The sequence below is a fragment of the Abramis brama genome (assembly GCF_963993115.1).
Source record: "Abramis brama genome assembly, chromosome: 16".
NCBI lineage: Eukaryota > Metazoa > Chordata > Actinopteri > Cypriniformes > Leuciscidae > Abramis > Abramis brama.
Genome location: NC_139978.1, coordinates 29163718 through 29190586, shown reverse-complemented (window position 1 = coordinate 29190586; position 26869 = coordinate 29163718). Strand labels below are relative to the sequence as shown.

Sequence of the window (26869 nt, the reverse complement as noted above, 5' to 3'; positions counted from 1 at the left end):
CTTTAGTATTCTAGTACAATTGACTCCCTGTAGTTTACAGCATTAGTTGAATTTTTTCCTTTTAGTACTGCACCTTATAGATACCCCAAATAATCGATATTGAATCGCAAGCTTGTAAATCGAATTGCAAGCTTGTGAATCTAAATTGAATCAGATTGTGAAATGTGTTATTCATTTTATAAATGTACTAGTAAATGTTGAAATTAACATTAACTAAGACTAATAAATGCTGTAGAATTGTTCATTGTTAGTTCTTGTTAACTAATGTTGTGTATTAATGTTAACAAATGAAACCTTACTGTGAAGTGACTTTTTCCAGTTTCTAGAAGTCTCGCTTTTAAAATTTATATCCAGGTTTTTCAAGACCATCGAAACCCGAATCGGAAGCTTGTTTTGTCTTATTTAAAATAATTTGAAGTCATCTTGCAGTTTTTTGAAAGCATGATGAGGCCCCCTAATTAATTGTCGCCTTTCCCTATTTTCTCTTTTAACAGAACGATGCTGAGAGTCTGGCCTCAGGATGTTGGAATTGGGCACGTGTTCGGTCAGCGCTCAGACCCTCTCTGACCGTAATGCCCTGGCAGTCCCGTCTTTCGGTCAGGGCATGTGTGGCGGGAGCACACCCCCGCGATGTTTTCTCCTCCAGCCCAAGGACCCGGAGAGCTGGCTCAAGCACCGGGGAAACCTAGAAGACGGCTCCCTCTCCTGTTCTCTCCTGGAGCCCCAGAGACTGGCTGACAGTTTCCTGTACCATGCATCTAGTTTCGATACACTTTACGTCCCCCACGCCCACCCGGTGGGTCTGGCACCATCCTCCCTGGATCTGGGGGGGTCATGCGAGGGGGCGGCCGCGTTAGGCTTGGACCCCGACATGCCCGTCAGCCCGAATATCATTAACAGGCGCAGGGGGGGACTTATTGAACAACGGGACATCATTAAAGCACATCAGGCGCACAAGATCCAGAGCACCCCACAGGCCCGGCGCAAGGAATGGGAGTAAGTGGCACGTGCATACACACAGCATGCAATTGAATTAGCTCTTCGCACACTTCGTAGAAGTTTCTTTATTTTTAGGCTCTTATTGGTCACACTACTTAGAGAAATACTTTACCCAGAGATGAAAATTCCATGTTTTACTCACACTCATGTAATTCAAACCGGTAAAAATAATACATTTTTAATAATACTCTGGTTCCGCTGTTTTTGCCATTTCAATGAAGATGCTTCATTTAAGCTTCGAAAAGCACCATAAAATTATAATAAAAGTGGTCCAAATGAGTGGTGCTCTATGTTCCAAGTCTTCTGAAGTCATACGATAGTTTTTTATGATGAACAGACCAAAATGTAGGATGTTATTCACTTCAAATTGTGTTCATTAGAGAAATAGAAATGTCTGATTCACCAACAAGTTGTCCTTTTGTGTTCCATGGAAGAAAGAAACTCATATGGGTTTGAAACCACATGAGGGTAAATAAAAAATGATTTTAAGATTATTAATTTTTGGGAGAATTCCTTTAAGATAGCTATAACCATAAATAGACAACATCTGCCAGTCTCATACTGGTGTTGTGGCATTGTGGAGTAACAGTTTACTTCTGTGCCATCATTGATATCTAGTGTTTGAATTCAGGTGATGACATGCTAAGAATCGGCCTCTTATGATACAAAGCCTTGTTTCCACTTATAATAGAGTGATGCATCATACAGGCTGATATATATCGACATGTATTTAACCCCTCTTTTTTTTAAACCTTACTTTTAAATGGTAGTGTATCACAGTTATCTAAAAAATATTAAGCAGCTGTTATTCACATTGATAATAATAAGAAATGTTTCTTGAGCACTGAATCAGCATATTAGACTGATTTCTGAAGGATCATGTGACACTGAAGACTGAAACTATATCTGCTGAAAATTCAGATTTAACATCACATGAATAAATTACATTTTAAAATATATTAAAATAGAAAACACTTATTTTAAATAGTTATAATTGTTTTTACTGTATTTTTAATCAAAGAAATGCAGCCTGTGTGAGTATAAGAAACTTCTTTTAAAACATTTAAAAACTCTTACCAACCCCAAACTTTTGAATTGTAGTGTATGTCACAGTAATATATCAGTCATAAATAAACCTGTTCTCCAGAAATCAGCATCAGTTATTGAAACATATATCAGTCGACCACTTTCACAGTGTAGGTCAGATTATCATGATTAGATTCTATACAGTATATTTCGGGTTACAAGCCAATATGGAGGGAAACATGGGATTCCACATTCATTGTGTTCCATTGGTGATTTTTAATATTAAACAGTTGGCTTTGTGTGCTTTTGAGGGCTAGTCTTTATCCTCTGCTTTTTTCATTAGGACGGTGTGGGTTTTACAGTTGTTAAACCAGGAGAAAAGGGGGCTGAAAGGAACACTCTGAGCTTACTTGTTATCGCTGACTTATATAGTACATGTCATAACACTGGGAAATTATAGGTGTGTTGCATCAAGAAAGATTTTCAGTAGAGTCATTTGAGTGAAAAGACTATATGAGCAGAATAGAAAAGACTTTTTTTCTTTAAAGAAGTAACAGTTGCAATGGCTACTTTTCATCTCATAATAATCCATACGAGATTTTCGTTATAAAAAAAAAGTGATTTTATAGTCTAAAGTTCTAGTTTATAGTTACTCTATAGTCTCTTATTTGATAGACTTTACGTATTAAAGTCTCTCTATTTAACCCTTTACATATTAAAGTCTCTCTATTTAACCCTTTAAGTGGCAAACTCAGGAACAAAAACTGCATTAAAAAAATATTTATTTGCATTTCTTTGCATTATGAGCTTTTATCAAATAGTTCAGATGTTCATTAATGGGTGAAGTACATTTTTTAATTATAATCAATCACTTTATTTGGGGTAAATCAGACCTGCTACCAGTATAATGCAAAATAAAAAACTTCTGTATAGTATACCAAAATATTTTAACATGATACACACAATTCCTGTAAAAATACATAAAATAAGTGCATGATTTTAAGGGAAAGTTCACCCAAAAATGAAAATTCTGTCATCATTTACTCACCCTCAAGTTGTTCCAAACCTTTTCTGCTGGGCACAAAAGAAGATATTTAGAAGAATATGGGTAACAATTAAATGCAAGTCAATGTGGCCCATCAACTGTTCTAAAATATATTACTCTTTTTTTATATTTTATTTTTCATTTCCGTTCAGCCCACAGAAAATGCTTAAATTTGAAAGATTAACAATTACGCTAGATCGGGGTGAGCAACTTATATGACATGGAAGTGCCATTTTAAAGTTTTCTTGGTAATCACTGTCTCATAAATGAATTTTATTATACTATATAGAAGTAAGAAGTAATATTACAAAGCATTAAGAGGGCAAAAAACAACAGAAGCAGACCAAAGTACATCACCACTGCAGCACGTCCATGTGTTTGAGTGACTAAAGAGAGAGAAAGAGAGAGCTGTGTCTCACAGTGGACATTGCATTTCTGAAATGATTACCTCTCATTTAGCTTTAAACACATTATGAGGGGCTATAATGACCCTAACACCCCTGAGACACGCTTACACACTCTCACAGGCTCCAGATACACTAGATCCCGCTGAGCTGGTTTGTTCCCTGGACCTTTCTTTACTTAAATGCACCCTAGTGCTGCTGATGTACTCTGGGACTAAATATTTAAACAGAGTTGGGAATGTGTCTAAAAGGCATTTTATTAGATAGGATGGTGGAGATAAGAGGAAACATCAGAGTGTAATTTAGAAAGGCATTCCAGCGTTTGATTTGTGTAAATGAATGAAGTGCTAATGCACGGTACTGTTCCCGCAGAATAGAGTATGTGTGGGTTTACCTAGATGTACTTTGTGTGTGATATGTCCTTATTTAGGCTAGGTAAACATGCACCTAGCCTAATTTGATCTATGAATCAAATCTCTTTGACAAAATAATCTGTTGACCTAATAAGACAGCATAGCACTGTACACACACTGTGCACAGAGAGCTGCTATTGGGGCATTTTGTCACAACGAACTGCATTTCTTTGCAGGGGAATAATCGCTTATTTTATTATTATATTATTCTTTCAGGGCCCCATGGCTTTTTGTAGTCAAGACTGTCTATACATAATAATTTAGATAATATTTTTTGACTATTCACTTAGTTAAGGTTTATGTTTTTCTTCTATACAATACATATAGAAGAAATTTTACATTTAGGGAAATATTTTTGTCCTACCAATGCAGTGACTTTACCTTAAGCTGTTCATGAGTACAGGGTTTCTCATCCGTCTAGCCCTGCTGGATAATTAAGAAGACTTTTCAGCTGTGAGTTTGCAGAGAAGAAAATGAATGGTCCACACGGGAGGTAGTAGGCTATAAATTCTGGCCTGGACTCGACTGAAAATGCAGTTTGTAAGAGAGACTGCTGCAGATAATCTTTTTCTGCCAGTGTATATAATAGAGTGGCTTTTATATGCAGTATAGCCTAGCCTCAGATGTTATGCCCACAGGCCGATGAATATAGCACATAAAATGAGAAATACTTTGGGAGTTTCAAATTAATCATCTGATTGGTTGAATTCTCTAGGATTTCTGTGAGATGTGTGTCTCGCGTTCTGGACCGTCACATGGAAACAAAGCTGTTGTGATGCCAAACCCCCTTATGGAAGAAAGCCATTGTGTTTATAACTGTGACAATGAGCGTCAAAAGAATGTGAAGTTCACACCATCATTGTTGCGACATTGTTGCAGTAAACTTGCACAACATTCCTGAATGAATTTCACGCTGATCTGTTATTGTGGGGACATTGACTTTACATTTTGGCCAATGAAAGCTGCTAGCTACGCGAGTCTTAAACGGTTAGTTTACAAAAAAATAAAATAAATAAAATTCTGTTAATTACTCACCCTCATGTGGTTCCAAACCCATAAGACCTTTGTTCATCTTCAGAACACAAATTAAGATATTTTTGATGAAATCCTAGAGCTTTCTGTCCCTCCATAGACAGCTACGCAACTGAAACTTTGACGCTACGCGTTGAAAGGCTCATAAAGAGATTGTAAAACTAATTCATATAAATTGAGCGGTTTAGTCCAAATTTTCTGAAAAGACTCGGATCGCTTTATATGATGAACAGATTGAATTTAGGCTTTTACTCACATATTTGATCAGCGAACATAAACAGAAGCTCAACCGAACCTGCTTTTCGCACGAGAACAAACCTCTTGTGGAATTTCAAATGTGCTGCTTAAATGCTTGAAATAGCAAGAATGAGTCTGAAATATGATCAGAATATGTCGAAATGATTCTTTTAACCTTTTGCATGATATAGATGAGCAACATTATGTTTTGTGATCTGTTTCCATCCATCTATGAAGCCTGTCACGGTAGCATTTCAACGTGACTACTGTAAGGTTACATATGAGTCATAGCTCTCGGAAAACATATGCTTTTGTCCTCCTTGAGCCCATATGTAAAAGAGCCTATGCTTTTTCTGTCAACAAACAGAAACATTTCTTTATAGAGGAAAAGGTTCCTTCTCCTTTTTCTCCAGACAATGGAAAGACACATGCTATTTTTGTTCTTTTCAGCCCTTAACACTAAAGCCCTATTCGCACGGAATTAGTATTACCCCTGGACCTCTGTAATTAGGAAATTACCCCCTGACGTCTGTGTTTTTGGTGGCTCATTCACACGGGCAAATAAATGTTCGTAATTCCCTCGAGTTTACGGACTTTACAGCGTGCGCCCACCCATTCACACTTCACTAGCTGAACGTGCTGAAACGAAGATTGCGCTGTAGTATTGCAATTCAAAAAAAGAACTTATTTAAAACCAATTTATTAGAGAAATATATTATAGAATATCATAGTATTGTATAAATATATAATATATCTTCTTTTTCTTTTATTCTTTGTCCATATTTACAACAAGCCTGCCTGAAGAAGGTATTATGAATACTGAAACGTCGCGATAGGCTTGTTTTTCTATTCATTTTATTTGGTTTATTTCATTTTATATCATTTTTACTCTTTCACACTTTGATTTCTTGAGATAGCCTACTTACAGGATGGACGTCTTTAGAGGCCGTGTGAGACAAAGTAATGCTCCACGATACAGACTACTAAGTTACACTACCACAAAAAGCGTCCAAACTTTCCAAAAGAGCTTCCATGTTGCGCCAAAATACTTAATTTGACATTTCCATGACAACGGTCCGAGTTGAGCTTCCGGATCACGTCTTTACTGTAGTTTGTTTTCTCTTTTGCAGCACTTCATAGTTTTTATTGGAGAAAAACTATAATCGGATTGGAGTAGATCATATCGAGAGATTTTATTGTTAATATAGTTTTAATACAGACGTAAAATGGACTGTTAAACGGCCCATAATGGTTATTACGTTCTTTAGAAAACGATAGGCTCACAGAAAAACAGCCCAAATCACAGACATGGGGATTCGCACAGGACTGGTATTATCAGAGGACCCATGTGTTGGCCAAAATACGGTAGGTAATTTTCGGGGGAATTTTTACCGACATTTTTACAGACTTGGCAGATTCGCACGGGATAAAAATCACAGACGACCTCTGCGATTATTACAAATTACCGGAGGTCCCTAGGTAATACTAATCCCGTGCGAATAGGGCTTAAGATGTTGAAGAGAGCATTTTATTTCTTATATTTGGTCCAAATTGTTCAGACAGACATTTAAGTGAACTAACACTGCATGACTGTTGTGTGTGTGTGTGTGTGTGTGTGTGTGTGTAAGTGAATGTACTATGTGACTGCGTGGGAGTCTCTGTTCAGTTAAGTAGCAGACAGGAAAAATACTAAGCCTGGGGAAAAAAAGTTGCTGTCACAACACAAGCGTATGACATCATGTGTCATTTCACACACATGCGGAGACAATTGGGCTTCGCAATATGTCTTGCGCTGGGCTATTATTGCCACTGTCTCTACAGATGCCTAATGGTTTGTTTCTGCTCGCTTGGGTTGCGTGATTAAGCACTGTCAGGATAATTCAGCTCATGATGGTAGACAATAGCACCGGTGCAGTCAAGAGTGACACAATGTTTTCATCTCCCATCAGACTTTACTGTATTCAAGAGGCACAGGTCATAGGCATCGCCATGGAAACCTCATCGCTGATTGCGCCAAAATCAAAACTCTCGAAAAGTGGATGGAGCAGATCTTCGAGCCACCATCCCCATTGCCTCCTTTCAAGATCTAATTAAACCTCTTACTCAAACTGATCTTTAGCCCTCATTCTGTGAAACATGGGAGGCTTTTAACACACTTTACCCAGGCCTTTTCACGCAAGCGTGCAACGTGTAAGCTTGTTGCCTGGAATTCTTGAAGAAGCATAATGATTCCACCATTTAATGTCACTGTATGGTCCTCAAATAGAAAGGCATAGGTATTATTATATTTAGTAGTAGTAATAATAATATTGTCTGTAGATAATAGACAAGTCTGAATTCACAGAAATTGATTTGACCCTTAGTTTTGGAGGATTCTATTCTATTCTATTCTATTCTATTCTATTCTATTCTACAAACCACTTGTCTTATGTATGGTCTTGGGATGCAGGAGCCTATCCCAACATTTCAGGCTGTAGTCAGGGAAACACCCTGGATGAATGGCACCCTGGCTAGCCCATCACTTTTTATTTTGTTTTATTTTGTCAAAAAAACATGAAGATGATGCATTGACTTATTTTTTTGGTGGTTAATGTGAGGAATGTTTCACATATGCCACCTCATGCATGGAGTTCTGGAGAAAGAAAAAAAAAAAATTAGGTGTCCTAGAAAATGTTTTTGTTTTGTTTTTGTCTAGATGGGTTGTGTTATAGCATTAACGGTCAGAGTATAATTCTTAAAATCAATTTAAGGCATGCATTTGTTGCAGTTCATCAATCAGTCAATCAATAATTTATTTCTAAAGCACATTAAAAAACCTCACAAGTTGACCAAAGTGCTTTACAGACTCAACATTTCAACAGCATTACACAAACATCAAACGACACAACAAGACACTCAACACCACATGTACCTAAGAACAGTTAAAAGCAGCAGAAAATAAATAAGTCTTCAACATAGATTTAAAACCCTCAATAGAGTCGCAGGATTTGATATATACAGGGAGACTATTCCAAAAAGGCTCGATCTCCCTTTGTTTTCAACCGAGATTTTGGAACCTTTAAAAGCAAGCTTTGCGAGGATCTTAGTGGTCTGGTGGCACAACGATGCTGTAATAGATCAGAGATGTATACAGGGGCTAGCCCGTGTAAAGACTATTAGGAGGACCTTGTATTGCACCCTGTACTCCACAGGGAGCCAGTGCAAAGAGGCCAGCACTGGAGAGATACTAGAACGTTTCCTGGTGCCAGTTAGCAGTCTGGCCGCTGCATTCTGCACTAGCTCAGTTCATTTTAAAAGGTTATGAGCATTTTTTTTTTTTTACTAGCCAAAGCCAATTTTTACTCACATTTTGTCAGGTACTGCTCTGAGACAGATCCAAATGCAGTTTATTTAATGGGGACAATCCAAACACGTAATCCAAAGTACAGGCAAGGTCAAACACAGGCAGGCAGTCCAATCAAACAAACAGGCAGGCAGGGAACACAGGCAAAAGGGTAATCCAGAGACAGGCAAGAAATCCAAAACCAACAGACATAGGACCAGGAAAACGCTCAGAGATGCAGTGTAAACAACTAACAAGACTTCGCAGGGAATGACAGAAAGAACCAAGCTTATATAGGGTGAGTAAACAAGATGATGAGACACAGGTGAATGTGATCATGGCTGATTAGTCTTGGTAAAGGATTATGGGGAATGGAGTCTGTGGATGTGTGGTGATTGTCCGGGTTGGAGTGCCCTCTGATAGTAATTCCGGGCACTCTCACTGGTGATCGTTACAGATTTGGTGTTCAACAGGGGTTAATTTTGGACCCTCTGCTCAAGACGTCACTGGAAGGAAGACACATTGTAAGATAATGAGAGCTGCTCTTAAACAGGGTGGGCAGAAGCTGCTGTGAGAGGAGAACAGTGTACAACAGAGACCAAATGACAGACAGGCCTATTTTTAGAATACATTCATGAAACAGAAAGAGATACTCGCACATACATTCATGAAACATAGCTGCACAGATACACACACAAGTAAATATACACAAATTTCAAATTTCCCTATTGTGATTATTATCTGGTCCCCTGTAGGTTTTATTTTTAATATTGTTGTGAGGACATTTGCTGACCCAGATGCACTCACAATCATTTATGAAAAACACACAAACGAGCTTAGAGACATTCATGATAAACACTCAAAGATGCATTGCACTCACAAACGCTGATAAAAACACACACACATTGACTCTGTATTGCCCTTAGCCTGTGTGATCTTCCAATAGGAGTCAGGGTCGTTCATCCAGGTGGAAGACAGGTGTTCTCTACCGTGGCCCTGTGGCTGTGATGTGTTGAATGGAATGGCCCTTGGCGCTCTGCTGTCTCCATCTTTCAGCATCATTCTGTGCTCTGACCAAAAGCAGAAATGCGGCAGAGCTTGTGTAGACATCTAGATGTTGGGTGGAATTTGTGTCTCAGATGTCCACAATACACTGTGACAACGGTGCATGATAAGAATGTAGTAAATGTAGTCGATGTATCAGGAATATTGGGAATGATTGACATGTTCATTGTCATAAAACCAGTTTCACTTTCTTTTCTGTTTATACATTGTTTTGAAGCAGGAGTTCTCCAATTGATTGGTGCGATTTTGATATATCTTTTAATATACACTACCATTCAAAAGTTTAAGGTCCGCAAGTTTTTTGTTGTTGAAAGGAATTAATACTTTTATTCAACAAGGATGCATTAAATTGATCAGACTTTTATAATAAAAAGACTTTTATATTGTTACAAAAGTTATTTCAAATAAATGTATTTTTTTACTTTCTATTCTTCAAAGATACCTGAAAAAACATATCACGGTTACCACAAAAATATATATAAAAAAATATATATGATAATAAAGAAATGTTTCTTGGGCAGCAAATCAGTATATTAGAATGATTTCTGCATGTGACGCTGAAGGCTGGAGTAATTATGCTGAAAATTCAGCTTTATCATCACAGGAATAAATTACAATTTAAAATATAAAAAATAGTTATTAGAATATTTTACAATATTACTGTTTTTACTATATATTTGAAACTGTAATATACAGGTGAACATAAGCGACTTTTTTCAAAAAAATAAAAATAAATCTTACCAGCCTCAAACTTTTGAACAGTGTATATTTTTATTTAATTTTACCTAAAGAAAAAATACAGGGGGGAAACTATTTAAACAGGTATGGAGGTTTATATTGCGATGCTAATGGTGTTTTTGTCTCCAAGGGACATTTAAGACGCATTTAAAAGCATTTTTACCTTAATTTGTTCTGTTCAGCCTATACATGTTTTGCTCTCAACAACCAGCAGAGTTTAAATGTCAGACTTGTTTGTCAAAGCTGAATAATTTATGTTGACATGTTGAAAAGGCCTATTCATCAGCCTGATCTGATGTGTTTGTCAGTCACAAAAGGAGGAGAGGCAGAAATGAAGAATGATGTGTCTAGATGCATGAGCACAGTCTCTTATTTGTCAATGTGTTTTTTTTTTTTTAAATGCACCAAGCCACAGTAAAAAATTATTTCTAGATCTAGTCAATAATGCTGAAAAAAGCTGAACTGCTATTTTACCTGCTATTTTAAAAGTTTGTGGGAAATTCTAACAACAACTTTAAAGTAATACATGTAATGTGTCTTGATGCAGCATTTCTGTTATAGTCAGAAGTTGAACCAGCAAGCATAATAGGTTATGTAAGGGTTAATGCCCGACGAGGTGTCCATTGTCAGGTATTAATGGACGACGGTGAGGCGTGAACCATCCGACGCGCAGCGGTAAACATTACTTAGGTCTCTGAGCCAACTCTCAAATATGGGCACCAACTCAGATTTCCACTTCTGTAAAATTGCTTTTTTTGCTAAAATCATGCATAATGAAACAGCCTGTGATAAATATTTATTTCCTATACTTGAAGTATCCCCAAAAATGTCCACTTTATATGCTTCTAAGAGAATTTCAAATATATGCTGCCAGAAAGGTCAGATTTTATGACATGACCAGAAAGCATGAGACAACGTACCTTCTGCGATTTTACATTTGTTACATGTAGAGGATACATTTGGGTAAATCCTATCTAATTTGGTCCTCGAATAATGAAGTCTGTGGATAACTTTAAATGGGATCACAGCATGTCTAGCATTAATAGAACATTCATGAATTTTATTAATTTTTATTAAACCCATGAATCACTAGACAATTCTATAGCAAGTTCCTTCCCCCATTCTTGCTTAATATGAACAGTGTTCGTGTTCACCTTGTCTAGTAATAGAGGATAAAAAAAAGAAACAGCACCTTGTTCCACTGGACTACGATTACTTAGTGTTTCGAGAATTTGATGTATTAATATGTTTTCAAAGCCTATGAAATGTTTCCTTATAAAATCCCTAATTTGTAAATACCGGAAAAAATCTGTAGATAAAATATTTTAATTTAAGTTGAGTAAATGAACCAAATTTATTATCAATATACAAGTCCCTTATGGAAATTAAACCCCTTTGCTTCCATTGGGAGAAAACCTTGTCATGTAAGCCTGGAGTGAAGGCATGGTTTTTACAAATTGGGCTGTCCAAATATATATGTGGAAGATCCAAAAATGATTGAATCCGCTTCTATATTTTAAGGGAATTATTTATTATTAAATTCTCATTATAAGACCTTGATTCAATTTTTACTGGACTATTCAACAAAGCTTCTAAAGATGTCTTCCTACACAAGGTTCTTTCTAACCAGACCTATTCCATTATGTCCCCATTATTCTCTGGAGTTTGTCTCCACCAGGAAAGGAACTGTAAATTAGCGGCCCTATAGTAACATCTGAAGTGGGGAATACTAAATCCTCCTTTTGCTTTTGGCTTCTTTTTTGGATGTTCTGACAGCTTTATAATTCCATATAAATGAAATAATAATAGACTCTAATTTTGCAAATAGCTTGACAGGTATCATAACTGGAGAAAATTAAAGAAAAAACTAAAGAAAATAAATATGAAAATCGAGGGAGAGTCACCATTTTGATTGCGTTGATCTTTCCTGCCATAGAAATAGGTAAAGTCTTCCAAAAGTTTAATATTATCTCTTAGCTGATTCATTTTTATATGCCAATTTGCCTTGAGTAATGCATCTGCCCTCCTTGTGATTGTGATTCCCAAATGTTTAAATGAATTGTGAGCAATTTTAAATGGGATAGAATTTTTTAAAAATTTTGTCGATATCTGAAGTTAAAGGCATTAACTCACTTTTGTCCCAATTTATTGTGAAACCTGATAATATGTTAAACGATACTAAAAGGTTCAAAAGAGGTGGAATGGACAATTCTGGCTTTGATATATACAAAAGCACATCATCTGCATATAAAGATATATATTGGGGTCTATCATTAATTAAAATAGGGGCGATTTCAACATTCCGCCTAACACTTTCTGCCAAGGGTTCCATCGCTAGTGCAAATAGATACAGGGAAAAGGGACAGCCTTGATGTGATCGTTTAAAATCTCCCCCCATAATCACATTAGACAAAGTATCGTCAGCCATTTTGTCTAAAACCCGAGATAAATCAACTTAATGTAACGTGTATGTTCTGTTTTGGTTTCGTTTTCATTCTGTTCCCTGTTCTGTTTTGCCTGAGTTCTGTTCCCTAGTTAGTTTCCTTGGTTATTAATTAATCCCACACCTGTCCCTAGTTCTGTTATTCCTAGTTCTATCATTTATGTTTGTGGCTGTGTTATACGTGGTTGTGATTATCTTTCTCTGAAGTTTCCCTGTGTCAGTTGGATATAATTATTAAAGACTGTTTGTTTTTTTAATCTCGATCATCATGTGCTTCACTACAGCCACCCACACGTGACACGTAATCATTAAGCAACAATATTTGTTTTGAAAATTTTAATTGATTTTCAGGGGCATTGTTAACAAGGCCATATTCTTTTCAAACCATGTAAAAAACAATCCACAAACACAGTGTCCATTAATGTCAAGTACTTCAATTGAATCAGTTAACTGAAATAAAACAATACACGCTCTACTAGAAATGCACTTTAAATAATTGTTTGGTCTCTCTGTCCTAACATACACCAAACCCCATGACTAGATTGGCCTAATATCATGAAATAGGAATACCATTAAATGCATTTTTGTCCAAAGCACTGGTTTATTTCTGACCCTAGTTCAGTCCCATTTGCCCTTTTCCCAGAAGGCATTGGGGGATTCATAATTATGGCTGCCGTGTTTGCAATGTTGTTATTGATTTTGTCACACTTGGCAAATTGTTGACACTTCAGGATGCATTTGCGTTTTATATAGCAAATGTTTAATCCTGTGTTGTGTTTTAGTATTGTGTGTTTTGTCTCATGAGTGTTCATGTCTCAGTAGTTTTAACAAAAGCAGCATTTTGAGTTCCATGTACATTTCTTATAGAAAACATTAACTAACTCACATATTAAAACATTTTAAATCATCGAAATAAAGTTACTTTTCATAGAACTTTATAGTACTATAAAATAAAAAACAAATGTTTACTTAGTTACTTAAAATATAAGTAATTGGTGGTTAATTGTAGACTAAATGATTTGCCTTTTTTTTACATGAACACCTCTTTTTTTAAATAGATTTAGGTTGATGCAGAGGGACCAGAACATGTCATGTTGATGCATTACTTTTGAATATATTGATCTAGATCCGTCTGTGGTCTGTAGAGAGGAAATAAATGGAAAAATGACTGTCAGAAAATGTAATTGGTTGCTAAAGTAAATGATGTTGGAAAAATGATAATCAATGTGTGCGGGGCCTGGGTTATATGTAGAGTATTTTGTTGAATGTTCCTGAGGAAGAACATTGTAGCCGGAGCTACTTCTCTGTGTTTATGTCTATGACGAGTCATGCAGGTACTGGGCTACTCCACAGAGGTTGTCGTCCCGCCCGGTCTATAATAGTCCTAATATAAACACTTATTATAGGCATACCTTAGTGATTCAGGATAAGACAAAAACACGGTTTGGAAAATCGATTCATGATGTACTCACTCACTATATCAATTTTGAACAAAAAAAGTTACATAGTGTACCTTTAAATAAACAATTTCATAAGAGTTGTATGATTATACACGTTTATACAAAGATGCTTGTCATCTTTGAAATATGAAAATCAGTATATGTGAGAAATATTTGATAACACTTTTTTGACAATTAGTTTCTGTAAATATTTCTTCCATTGTTACTCTTCTTACAGCATTAATTCTAGGAATATGTACCCTAATATGTGTAATATGATCACTGTAAAATAAAGTGTTATCAAATTATTTATTGCAGTAAATAATTTCTTGCAATAAACTGGTTAATGTTTTTTTCACTGCAGGTAGATATCAGTGTTACTCACAGTATATATATATATATACTGTACTGTACACGGGTGAACTGCCGCCGACGTATGGAACACAGTAGAAACTAGCCCGACAGACGCTCACCGACGGCCCGACATTGACTGTCGGCTTGGTGTGTCACGGCCATTAAAAGAATTGTTTACCCAAAAATTTAAATTATCATCAAGCGTAGCGTCAGTTCTGGCAGGTCACGTTAGTCAAGCTTGCATCAGCTGACTCTCAGTTGATCCATGTCTACCTATAGGAATAGGACGCCCATCACTGTATACATATATAAGCTCCTTCAGTATTATCAGCAGCTATCACGTTTCTCAGGAGCTAATTACCCTCCTCCATCCCCAGCTCCTCCTCTCGCCCAGTCAGGATTTGGCATTCTGATTCCCCTTGAATCAGAATAAATTCTCGAATTATGTTGTACTTTAAAATCTTGAATTAAATATATTTGCATACATTCATATTGGTTCTATTCTGTTTACTCTGTTTATTGCTGCTCTCCCTGCTCTTATCCATGCTAGGCTACATGGATGCGCAGGGAGTTCTCGCCCAGAACGGAACCATACCGCCAATCCAAACTGTATGCTAATTGTCAATCGTATTTGACGATAGTGGTCCTGACAGAACCATGATTTACTCACCCTCAAGAAATAGGTGTACATGACTTTCTTCTTTTAGCCAAACACAGTTATAGGAGTTATATTAAATAATATCCTGGCTCTTCCAAGCTTTATAATGGGAGTGAATAGGACCTGAGTTTTTGAAGCTCCACAAAGCACATCCATCCATCATAAAAGTAATCCATACGACTCCAGTGGGTTAATAAATGCCTTCTGAAGTGAAGCGTTGGGTTTTTGTTAGATAAAATATCTAACCTTTATAAACCACAATGACTGGCTTCCGACAACAGCCGTACACGCGTTCACGAGAGAGTCGAGTTCCGGCGGAAGGGTGACCTCTGACCTGACATTCCTTTAAAGACTATTTCTTTAAAAACTGTTTATCACAAGAAGGGTTTTTCTAAAAACACAAAAAGGCACCAGACGTCTTATCAGCAATTTCCTCCTTGTTACTAAACGTTAAACACCCAGAAACATGTTCCATTGGAACTACACAGTTCCTTTTTTAGCATATAGATTTCTTAAACACAGTTTGCTGTTTTTGCTGATTTTGGTACAGTGAATGAGTTCAACCCATTTGCTTCGCCCGCTTTCTATGTTATGGTGCAAGTAACACAGCTTATGTTATGGGAATAGATTCTGTGTTAAGAGTAGACTACACAAATCATTTTGTTTTTAATGTCAATCTCTCTCCCCTTCTGTTTCTTTGAGATCATTGCCTCTATCAGCTTCCTGTATAATGTTGTCTTTAATAGACCCAGTCTCAGAGAAGCAGAACATGAAATATTCCTCTCACAGACCAGTCTGACTCCGTTATACTCCAACACACAGTCTTGTGTGTTTTTAATTATTTATAACCCAGATTTATTGATATTATGGAAGCCGCTGCTGGCAAAGCCATGAAATTACATGTCAACCATTGGTTAGTGGAAGCGCTTCATTGTAAATGTGCAAGATTACCAGTCTGAGTAAATAAAATAAAATAAAAATAGGATGAGCTGATTTGTTTATTTTGTACATTTTAATAAGAATATAAAATGTACTGTCACTGAGTATTTCATCAGTGAGCGGCAATTATGCAGCGTTTTCACTCTCTTGATTAATTAATGATCTAGATTCTAGAATCTAAAGATATTGGAATCTTTGATTTGAATCAAAGGATTCTCATAATAAAGGGAGGTCATTTTCTTGTCTGAATCATTCATATTAAACCAGATGAAACGGCTTACTTCAGCCATTAGGACATCATTTGCATTAACAAAAGCAGAATCCAAAAGTAGACTCCCACATACTTCCTATAGTCTGTTGGGTTGTCTAATTAATTTTCTGTCCCCATTAGCGAATTTCATAAACGAAATTAAAAGTTCCATTCACTCTTATTTTCCCATTTTCTCCATTGATGTAGCCCACAAATGAATTCAAAAGGAGCTATTACAGCAGTCTGTACAAAAAGATTGCTGCTCATAAAAACGACTTTGTGTCCATGACTGAACTGGGTGGTTAGCTAGTGTTATGTAGGCAGTGTATCCCTCTAATAAGGAATTTGTTATTGATCTAGAACAGTGGTTCTCAATTGGTGAGTTTCTAAAACAATGACAAATGCAGGTAATAACATGTTTTACCCGCATTATTGCAGCTATTACTGCTTTATTTTTTAAAGAAAATATTTTGATGGAAAAAATATGTTTGCATGTATGCAAAATGCATAATAAATATATTTGAAAGAATATAAAATAAATATGAAATAATTTAAATATATAATAAACCGTATAGCCTACATTTAAAATTGGAAATGTGAAATTATAAATTTAAATTCATTAAAAAAAGTATGTGTGAAAAATGCATAATATTTTTTATTTTTTTTATTTAAACCATATACATTTAAAATTGGAAATGTGAAATTATAAATATACAATTATAAATTTAAATTCATTAAAAAAAGTATGTGTGAAAAATGCACAATAATTTTTATTTATTTAAACCTTATACATTTAAAATTGGAAATGTGAAATTATAAATTAATTAACAAGTTCATTAAAATTCATTTTAAAAAGTGTTGGGGCCAGTGAAAATATATGTTTATAATATATATTAATAAAAATCTGAACTATTGGCACAACAAGACCAGCAGGAAAAAAAACTTTACTATTGTGTAAATTACATTTATTAAACTTATAAACGTATTAAATTAAACGTATTAATTATTCTTGTAAGGGGGGAGAAAACACTTCCCATCTTTTTTTGTGACATCAAACTGATGTATTTTTGCCCAATTTATTCTCTCACTTGGTAATATGTCAAACACTCTTACACTATTTTGTTCCACGTGTTTAAATGATCTGGCAAATCATACATCTGCTATTGTTTACGCAGTTACAAAATTGCCCATTTATCCTATTTACCCTAACATAATGTTAATGATTTTGCATATTGTTGCACCTACTCAGTTCATAATAACATTTAATTGAGTTTTAATGCTTCATTTTAAGGTCATTTTTGTTGGGTCTGTGTTGAGTCGCCATGTCCAATGTGAAATCGGCGTCCTGGAGCCAAATCCGGTGAGAATCTGGTCTTGAAGGGCCGTTTGGTGCTTTGCAGCTTGTGACGCAGTACAAAGACATGCACGGGGCAATTGTAGAGGGAGGTGAGGATAGTGGGGGTGGGAGCTTTTAGGAGCATCGCTCCGTGCTCAAAACATAAAAGTGTTGAGAATACAGCAGCAGGCCAGATGAATGTCAGATCTTTCCTTTGCTGTGGAATCACTTACATGCACGTTCACATCGCATTTAAATATCAAAGGTGGCAACGTGTTTGGAAGCCCTTTGCATACCGGTGAAACGCTGTTTTGGGAGAGATCTGATGAAAGAATGTCATTAACCCCATTTTGGTCTTATATGTGATTATGGAAAAATAGCTGCGGTGCTGTTCCTTGAGTCGTCATCGCAAATTAGGTCTTAATTAATGTGTCTGACCTACCTGTTGTGCAGCTGGGATAGTTTGGGAAGTGTGTTAGGCTGACACAACAAGCAGGTGAAAGATTATATGTGTGTGTGGTTGCTCGTTCTCTTTGGATACTCCATCATCTTGACTCTTCATACCTCTATTGGGAGGCCACAGTCATAGCTTATGTGTGGTGAGTAATGTTTGTTTGGAGAGCATGCTGATAGATAGAGACAGCTAATAGGTGCATTTCACAGAAGCAACTCACACCTGCTTCCAGCAATATACAATCTCATCAGCCTCCCCTTGTGGTGAATAACGATACTGCATTAACAATCATATTTTTGGAAAATCTCAGTCGTGTTTTTCAGTTTTTAGGTTATAGAGAAGGAGGTCTATACTGTATGTAATATCAGGAGAATAATATCCATCTGCATTCCCATTCGTATCAAAGGCAGTTGGAAGTATTTTGTTTGCATCAGATGTTTGTATCTAGGGCTTTGCAATATATCATTAAAATATTAACAGTATATTTGCAATGGTTTTGCTGGTGAATATCATGGTTATTTTAATGGGCTTTTTAAATAATACTGTCTGGTTTCAGATAATTTCAGTGAACCAGTTCAAAATAAACAGTTAGTTTCCAAAGGTGTGGCATTTTCATATGCTATATATCAAAATGTTTAAATAAAGATATATTTGTGGGTACAAATAGCTGGATTTTTATATTGGTGCATAGAAATGAAAAATATCATTCTTCCTTTCATTTAGTTCTTTTCAGTTCTTACATTTAAACTTGTTTAATTTGGCTGGCACCAAAGACCATTTTATTTTTATTAATGGTTTTATTTATTTATCTTTATTTATTTGAAATGATGGGTTCTCTTAGTGGTGGTGCGGTAGTGCTAGTTATCTTTCTGCCCCTGAAAATAAAACATGGCTTGGTTCTTTAGTGGGTAATTTTAGATGTGGGAGGGTGCAAGCATTGCGATAACATGGTAAAAACAAACATTTTAACTAATATGTTTTTTCTAGAAAGTATATCCAATTGAATCGTTTATTAATTGTAATTCCTCTTATGTAATTTATAGTTTGGAATGTGATTGTGGAAAATTTTAGGTCAAACAAAAAGGAAATTGAGAGTGGCTGAAATAAATATGCTCTTCGTACTATAAGCTTGATGTATCCTATGGCAAGGCATTATAATGAGGTGGGTCATGGTAGTGACAACTCCCTTAAAGTGATTGGAATAGAATCAATCCCCTGTACCAGAGGTGGGAATAGATTGAAACATCTTGGATCTATACACATGTTTTGGATCTATACACTTAATGGTGCAAAGTTACCTGGAGTTAATGAGGAAATTGATTTTTTTTATCATTCTTGTAGTAATTGTCTTTATATATATATATATATATATATATATATATATATATAAAATTGTTGTTATTAAAACCCTCTCTTTGATTTACTAATCACATGGCGTGATAATTCACTTACAGGTACTAACCGTTATTGAACACTGCTCAAACTATGAACACGTAACACACACACACACACACACACACACACAAATGCACAAATACTAGCACACAAAGCACTTCCTTCCTCAACCTCATCCACATCCCCATCTGTCCATACCCTGATTCTGTGCCCCTGATGCCCCTGTCTGTGCCAGCGGGGTGAGAGCCAGGCAAGCCATCTATCCTCCCTTGCCATGTGGCTCCAAACCTCCGCAAACCCTGCCAGGACCATCTCCTGATTTAAGCTTTTGAATGGCCACTGTACAAGAAGTGTAATTTACAGTGCTGCTCTGATCTCCTGTCTAGATGCCAAAATGAATTACAACATTCAGTCTTTTTTTTTTTTATATTCAGAGCAGCAAAATGTACTTTATGGAGATGGATTATTTAATCTCAGAAATAAGAGCACTATGGCTTTGATCAGGAAGTCTGGTGCACTTGTTAGTGCTTGTTAGAAATAATTTTTCACCATAAGGTTTCATACATTGCGAAATTCAAATGTTAACAAGAAACTATCTATTCAGAGATCTGAACTTGTTGTTCATTCAAGAATTGAGGCCAAAGCGATTGAGAAAAACTATAAAAGAATTGTTCACTCAAAATTAAAATTCAGTCATTTTTCAACCATTTGATCTTTTTGTATTGCTGTAATGTTACTTAATTTTCAAATTGTATTAGATTAAAAAAGCATTAAACGGAAATTAGAAATGTTGCCTTGAGAACTAACTGAAATAAAGTTTTAGTTGAAGTACTGCAATAACTAAAACTAAAACTGAAATACACATAAATTAAACCTAAATAGAGTTGTTAAAAATATACTTACATTACAAATACAAATAAACCTAAATAAAAACTAATAGAAATGACGAATTCACATAAAAACTTACTAAAATTATAAAATATAGAAAAATGTTAATTCAATAATATTAATAAATACTATAATTGTATATAAATAATGCTAAAATAACACTGTCACTCACTTCTGTGGTCAGTTTCCTTTTACACTGTTGCTTGAAGCTGCTACCGCTAGATGGAGACAGATCTCTGTCCACACAACACTAATGGCCATTCAAGCTTCACATGCACAACCAAGAGTAACAGGTGTCTGGCAGTTTTTTGAGCTGTTACCAAATATGCTTTCACCTTGACAACAGAGAAAATGCATAAGCTACCTCTTAGATGTTTTTATGTCAAACTTTTGACATTTAGAGATTTAGAGATTGTTGTAAAATAAGCAAGGATGCAAGTTATCCAGAGTGGGCTTCGAAGATTCGAAGAATGACTGACATGTGACATGATATTAAACATTAATATTTTTCTCCTAAATAATTCAACATACTTAGTATGACCGGGATGTGTCACATCGCACTCCTAAGTAAACATTTACATTAGGGTTTAAGCTTGGATTTGCCACTCTTATCTGATGTATGGAAGGAATTTGGTTGGAAACAGCACTTCAAATGATTATATGTTTAGGGATGATGTACCATGATCACGTACAGCAATTACTATCCTGTTTCATGTTGTTGTTCGTAGTCTTTCCTGTTGGCCTGTGTAATTATGAATTTCTGAATTGCCGCATTAGTAGGTGGAAACAAAACTGTGGCTTCAACCTCTGATATCTCACAAAAACAGATACACGATATGTTTGCGGATCTGCTGTCTTCCAACTGACAATCAGTAGTAGTACACTAAAATAAAGCCAAGATTATTTTCTGAATATACGATTTATATAAGCTTGAGTTATGGTTTCATCCCAGTCGTTTGAGATGAGGAGAAGACGAGGCTGTTGCTAGGTAACAGAGGACAGAAAACACAAGCCAAATCGCTTGAATTAGGGCTTGGTTGAGATACTGCACCGATCCCATAGATGTGCTTTATTTAGTCTATGTGAGTTGTGATCAAGTGCTCCTGTCTGGGCTTTGTGTCGCCGGTGCTTTTGTGGTGACATTTCTAAGGTGATTATTTCAAACGCTATACCAAGGCTCTTTTGTGCATGAAACAGGGTGTAAGAAAGAGCATCGCCATCGCTAGATTGTCCAGGACAGGGTGTGTGTTTTGTTTTCAATGTTATAGACACCTTATCAATTTTAGTTTATGACCTGTGAAAGAAGAAAAAGGACTTTTAAATTGTTGAAAAAGATAAAAGATTGGTTTAATACTGATTTAATGGCACTCAGGGTGTCTTTTATATCTTGCAGTCTCTCATTTCAAATCCCATTTGAGTTGAACTATTAAAACCGAGACACATTTCGTCCTTGAAGACAAATAAAACAAATTAACTATCTAGCTGTTTATGGTCTATTTGTACCATCAAAGAAATGAAAACTCTTGATCTACCCTTGTTAAAGGGAAAGCTCTCCCAAAAATGAAAATTCAGTCATCATATATTCACACTCATGTCTTTCCAAACCTTATGACTTTTTTACCCACACTGGAACACAAACGAAGATATTTTAAAGAATGTTTTTGTTCACACAATGAAAGTTAATGTGGTTGAAAACCGCATTGGACCCTATAATGCTTTCACTGTATGCACAACAACAACAACAAAAAAGTAAAAACAGGCATTTTTCAAAATTGCCTAAATTATGAAATTATATCTTTTTTAGTGGGTCATTTAAAGGGTCAGTTCACCCAAAAATGAATTAACTCACCCTCAAGCCATCCTAGGCGTATATGACTTTCTTCTTTCAGCCAAGCGCAATCGGTGTTATATTAAAAAATATCCTGGCTCTTCCAAGCTTTAAAACGGGAGTGAATAGTACCTGAGTTTTTAAAGGTCCAAAAAGCTCATCCATCCATCATAATAGTAATCCATACGACTCCAGGGGGTTAATAAATGCCTTCTGAAGTCAAGCGAAGCATTTTTTAAAGAAAAATATCCATATTTAAACCTTTATAAACTATAATCACTGGCTTCAGGTAACGGCTGTATGTGAGTCTAGTTCTGGCAGAAGAGTGACCTCTGACCCGACATATGACCTTGGATGTAGGCGTAGCGTAAGCTTAGGTAAGAGTAGACTCCTCTCGTGGTTCTGGGCTTCATCAATACTTCATACGTCGGGTCAGAGGTCACTCTTCCGCCGGAACTAGACTCACGTACGGCCGTTACCTGAAGCCAGTAATTATAGTTTATAGTTAAGTTATAAATATGGATCATTTTCTTACACAAATGCATCGCTTCACTTCAGAAGGCATTTATTACCCCCCTGGAGCCGTGTGGATAACTTTTATGATGGATGGATGCGCTTTATTGGGCTTCAAAATCTCAGGTACTACACTCCCATTATAAATCTTGGAAGAGCCAGGATATTTTTTAATATAACTTTGATTGCGTTCGGCTGAAAGAAGAAAGTCACATAGCTACACCTAGGATGGCTTGAGTGTGAGTGAATTATGGGATAATTTTCATTTTTGAGTGAACTAATCCTTTAAGAACTTGAGTTTGGTTTGGAAATAAATTGGTTCTTTGTATCATATATTGCAATCAGATAGAAATATGTTGTGTGTTTGTGTTTTTTTGGTTAGGCAGTGAAGGGTGATTTACAGTCGAGGTATATTGTCACCTGAGGTAGAATTCAGATGGAAGCTGCTTGTGAGCGAGCGTGTGATGTTTGGATTGTCTATAGCACATACAGCATGTCTCTTAGGGTGACAGTGAACGTCTGTTTAAGATCGCAGCTATGAAAGGTGTCTTTTTGTTAAGCAAACCTTTTGCTGCCAATAACGGGAGCAACAAATTAGAAATACAACGGTGTACAGTCACCATGGAGACCACTATTAGGATGACAAGGACACTTCATTATGTGGAAGCGGAGGTGTCTCGCAGGTTCATGCCTCTTGGGTAGCTTTTAACTAGTTAGGAATAAAATACAAAACTTAAACAGAGAGGTCAGGGTCAGCTGATTTACCTTGGATTGAGGTACGACTAGAACTGTCAAATTAATTGTGTTTTCTGTAAACGAACATAGACCTGCTACAAAAGTAGGAGGGAGGGAGACATGACAAACACAGAGAGACAATTACCAGTCTAGACATTACGTATATCAAGTATATAGCGACAATTAAATGTATTTCTTACAATATACACTAGGAATCAGTTGTTTTGTTTGTATCACCCTAATACATTTATCTTTGGAAAATAGCAACAAACAGGCAGCAATTATTTTTTGCGTATCTGACTCAGTTTATTTAGTTGTTTCTAATGTCTGAAGCTGTGTCTGAACTCATTTTATTCTTTCTCCATATATAAGGCTTCACTGTGTAGTAAATACTGAATGAGTAAACAAGTGTTATGTTACGATAGACACGAGGAGAGGCAAAGTTCCAAGTTTCTGTGCTTTCCTCTCAATTGTTGTCAAAGAAAGTCTCTTGGCATCACTGAAGCTTAAGTCATTACTACTGCAAATGATGTATATAAAGCAGATGTTGACCACACCACCTGAACAAATGCTTCCAATTAATGCAAATATCTAATCATCCAATCACATGGCAGCAACTCAATGCATTTAGGCATGTAGACGTGGTTAAGACGATCTGCTGAAGTTCAAACTGAGCATCAGAATGTGGAAAGAAATGTGATTTAAGTGACTTTGGATGTGGCATGGTTTGTTGATGCCAGATGGTCTGGTCTGAGTATTTCAGAAATTGCTGATCTACTGGGATATTCACGATCTCTAGGTTTTACAGAAAATGGTCAGAAAAAAGAAACAATCCAGTGAGCGGCAGTTCTGTGGGCGAAAATGCCTTGTTGATGCCAGAGGTCAGAGGAGAATGGCCAGACTGGTCCGAGCTGATAGAAAGGCAACAGTAACTCAAATAACCACTCGGAACCACCGAGGTCTGCAGAAGAGCATGAACGCACAACACGTCGAACCTTGAAGAACCTGAGCTACAGCAGCAGAAGACACACCAGTGACACTCCTGTCAGAAAAGAACAGGAAACTGAGGCTAAAATATGCACAGGCTCACCAAAATTGGATAGTAGAAGATTGGAAAAACATTGCCTCGATTTCTGGTGTGACATTCAGATGGTAGGGTCAGAATTTGGCGTAAACAACATGACAGCATGGATCCATCCTGCCTTGTATGAATGGTTCAGGTTGCTGCTGCTGGTGTAATGGTGTGGAGGATATTTTCTTGGCTCACTTTGGCCCCTTTAGTACCAATTGAGCATTGTTGCTGATGGCCATGTCTATCCCTTTATGACCACTGATTTCTTGAACATGATAATGAGTTCACCAGATTTATATCCACTAGAGCACTTTTGGGATGTGGTGGAACAGGAGATTCACACAGCCGCAAATCTGATGATCTGTGGTGCCATCATCTCAATATGGAGCAAAATGTCTGAGAAATGTTTCCAGCACATTATTGAATAGTTAAAGGACTAAAAGCTGATATAAAAATAAATTAAAGCTATATAGAACTATATAAAAACAAAACACTAGTAAAAATTATAAAACTTAAACTAAAATGAAAATATAAAAATAAAAGCTAATTCAAAATATTAATAAAACTATAATAGTACATAAATAATACTAAAATAACACTTATTGGGTGCAATGTGAATAAAACCTTCAAGACGCTGTTCCAAAACCAATTGATGTACCTCACTGCTTACTTCCTTCACGGGCAGCAACATTCTTGATTTCAGTTGAGGACGACATTAGCATGTTGCTTACCGAATGGCGTGATTATTTAATAAAGCATAAAAAAACAGAATACGTCGATATTTTTTAAATACTATTAATCTATTTAAAAAATATTACAATTACATAGTGTCTGCCATCTTTCTTTGAGTTCTCTGCAATTGGACTCTATGTAAATGACACTTTTGATGCTGCCTTATATATTTTGTCCAAAATTAGGTATCTAATTAAGTAGCCTACCTTTTGGAAAAAGCCTTTGCTTTGGGAACACAGCTATAGTGACAATGACCAGGTTTTGGAACAGAGCAGCAGTTCCTCTGTCAGCACAGTCCGGCCACTCCCATGCTTTCCATGAGGCTTATTCAACAGATTGTTATGAAAACGTGTTGACATTTGATGAATGGATATCCTACAATACTTCCTCCCTGCTTCTTTCATTCTGCTATTATCTTTCTCTCTCTCTCTGACACACTTTCTTTCATTCTGTTACCCTTGCACACACACATACACTCTTTTTCCATCAACACCATGGAGCACAACTGTATTTTCACATTCTATGCAGTAATTGGCCATATGGATGGACACTGGCAGCTTGAGTGTTTGAGTGTTTCTCTGTGTGTGTGTTTGCTCTTATGTATAGTAGACCTCGACATAGGGCGCCTGCTTAAGTGTATACTGCTTCACCTACTCATCTCAGCTGGGAGAAGTGTATACACTACCTAAATGTGTCTGTAATTGAAATTGTAAAAAATCCACCTCTGCTCATCATCTGAGCTCCCCAAATCATAGTTTCTATTCACTTTTGAGAGGAAGAGAGAGAAGAAACATCTATTTTCATTCATCTTTCTGTGCTGTGTGATAATAACCTCAATCTGGAATGATCTAGGGTCATTGGACTATTGCAATTTCCATCATCATTTTTAATAGCCGCATCCATTTCCACCCCTTCTGCGTGAGATCTCTCATTTTGCAGTTGACTATTATTAGCAGGTCCTTTCTGGCCCTTAAACTGTTCTGCTCATTAATTTTAAGGAGATTAAGTGACATCACTAAATGCCTCACTTTCTCGCCTCCATTTGCTGTATTTTTTTTATTAGAATTTATTTATTTACTCATTTAAAAAATTTACCAATTGAGAAAGGATGTGGTAATATATATTATAGCTGGTTTTATATTCCCTCTTCAAAGAATGTAAAATTTAGTTTTCTCTATGTCCCAGTATGGGGCGAAATAAAGAAAATGTTCAAATATCTTCTGGGTGGTTTACAGAAACTAGTATGACAAAATTTGCAGAGAACAAAAACGTGTCATATAAATTATTTGCAAATAATGATGTAAGGAGTATAAGGTTTATTAGTTCCGGATTCGTAAAAGACAAATGCACACTGCATTAAACCTGCAGAAACATTTCTGATCTCTGACAGCAGTGTTGTTCCACTGATCATGTCTTGTCTTTTTTTCTTTGTGACAATTTGTGTCATCACTAGGCCAACGAGTACTATCTCGCTTACAACACAAGCCTGTCAGTAGATCGTGCACACGCGCCAGAAGAGCGAGTTTAAACACCAATTATCTATTATCTAATT

At 36.2% G+C, this 26869-nt stretch overlaps 1 protein-coding gene across 1 annotated transcript in view; it reads left to right on the top strand.

Moving 5' to 3' along the window:
• Positions 1-520: 520 nt before the first annotated feature.
• cacna1ea (calcium channel, voltage-dependent, R type, alpha 1E subunit a) overlaps positions 521-26869 on the top strand; it is a gene marked incomplete at its 5' end in the record, with an annotated part of 148361 nt that continues 122012 nt past the window's right edge. The window contains one exon of the mRNA XM_084086491.1: positions 521-996. Coding sequence (XP_083942617.1) covers positions 521-996 — 476 coding nt within the window. The remainder of the gene's footprint in view (positions 997-26869) is intronic.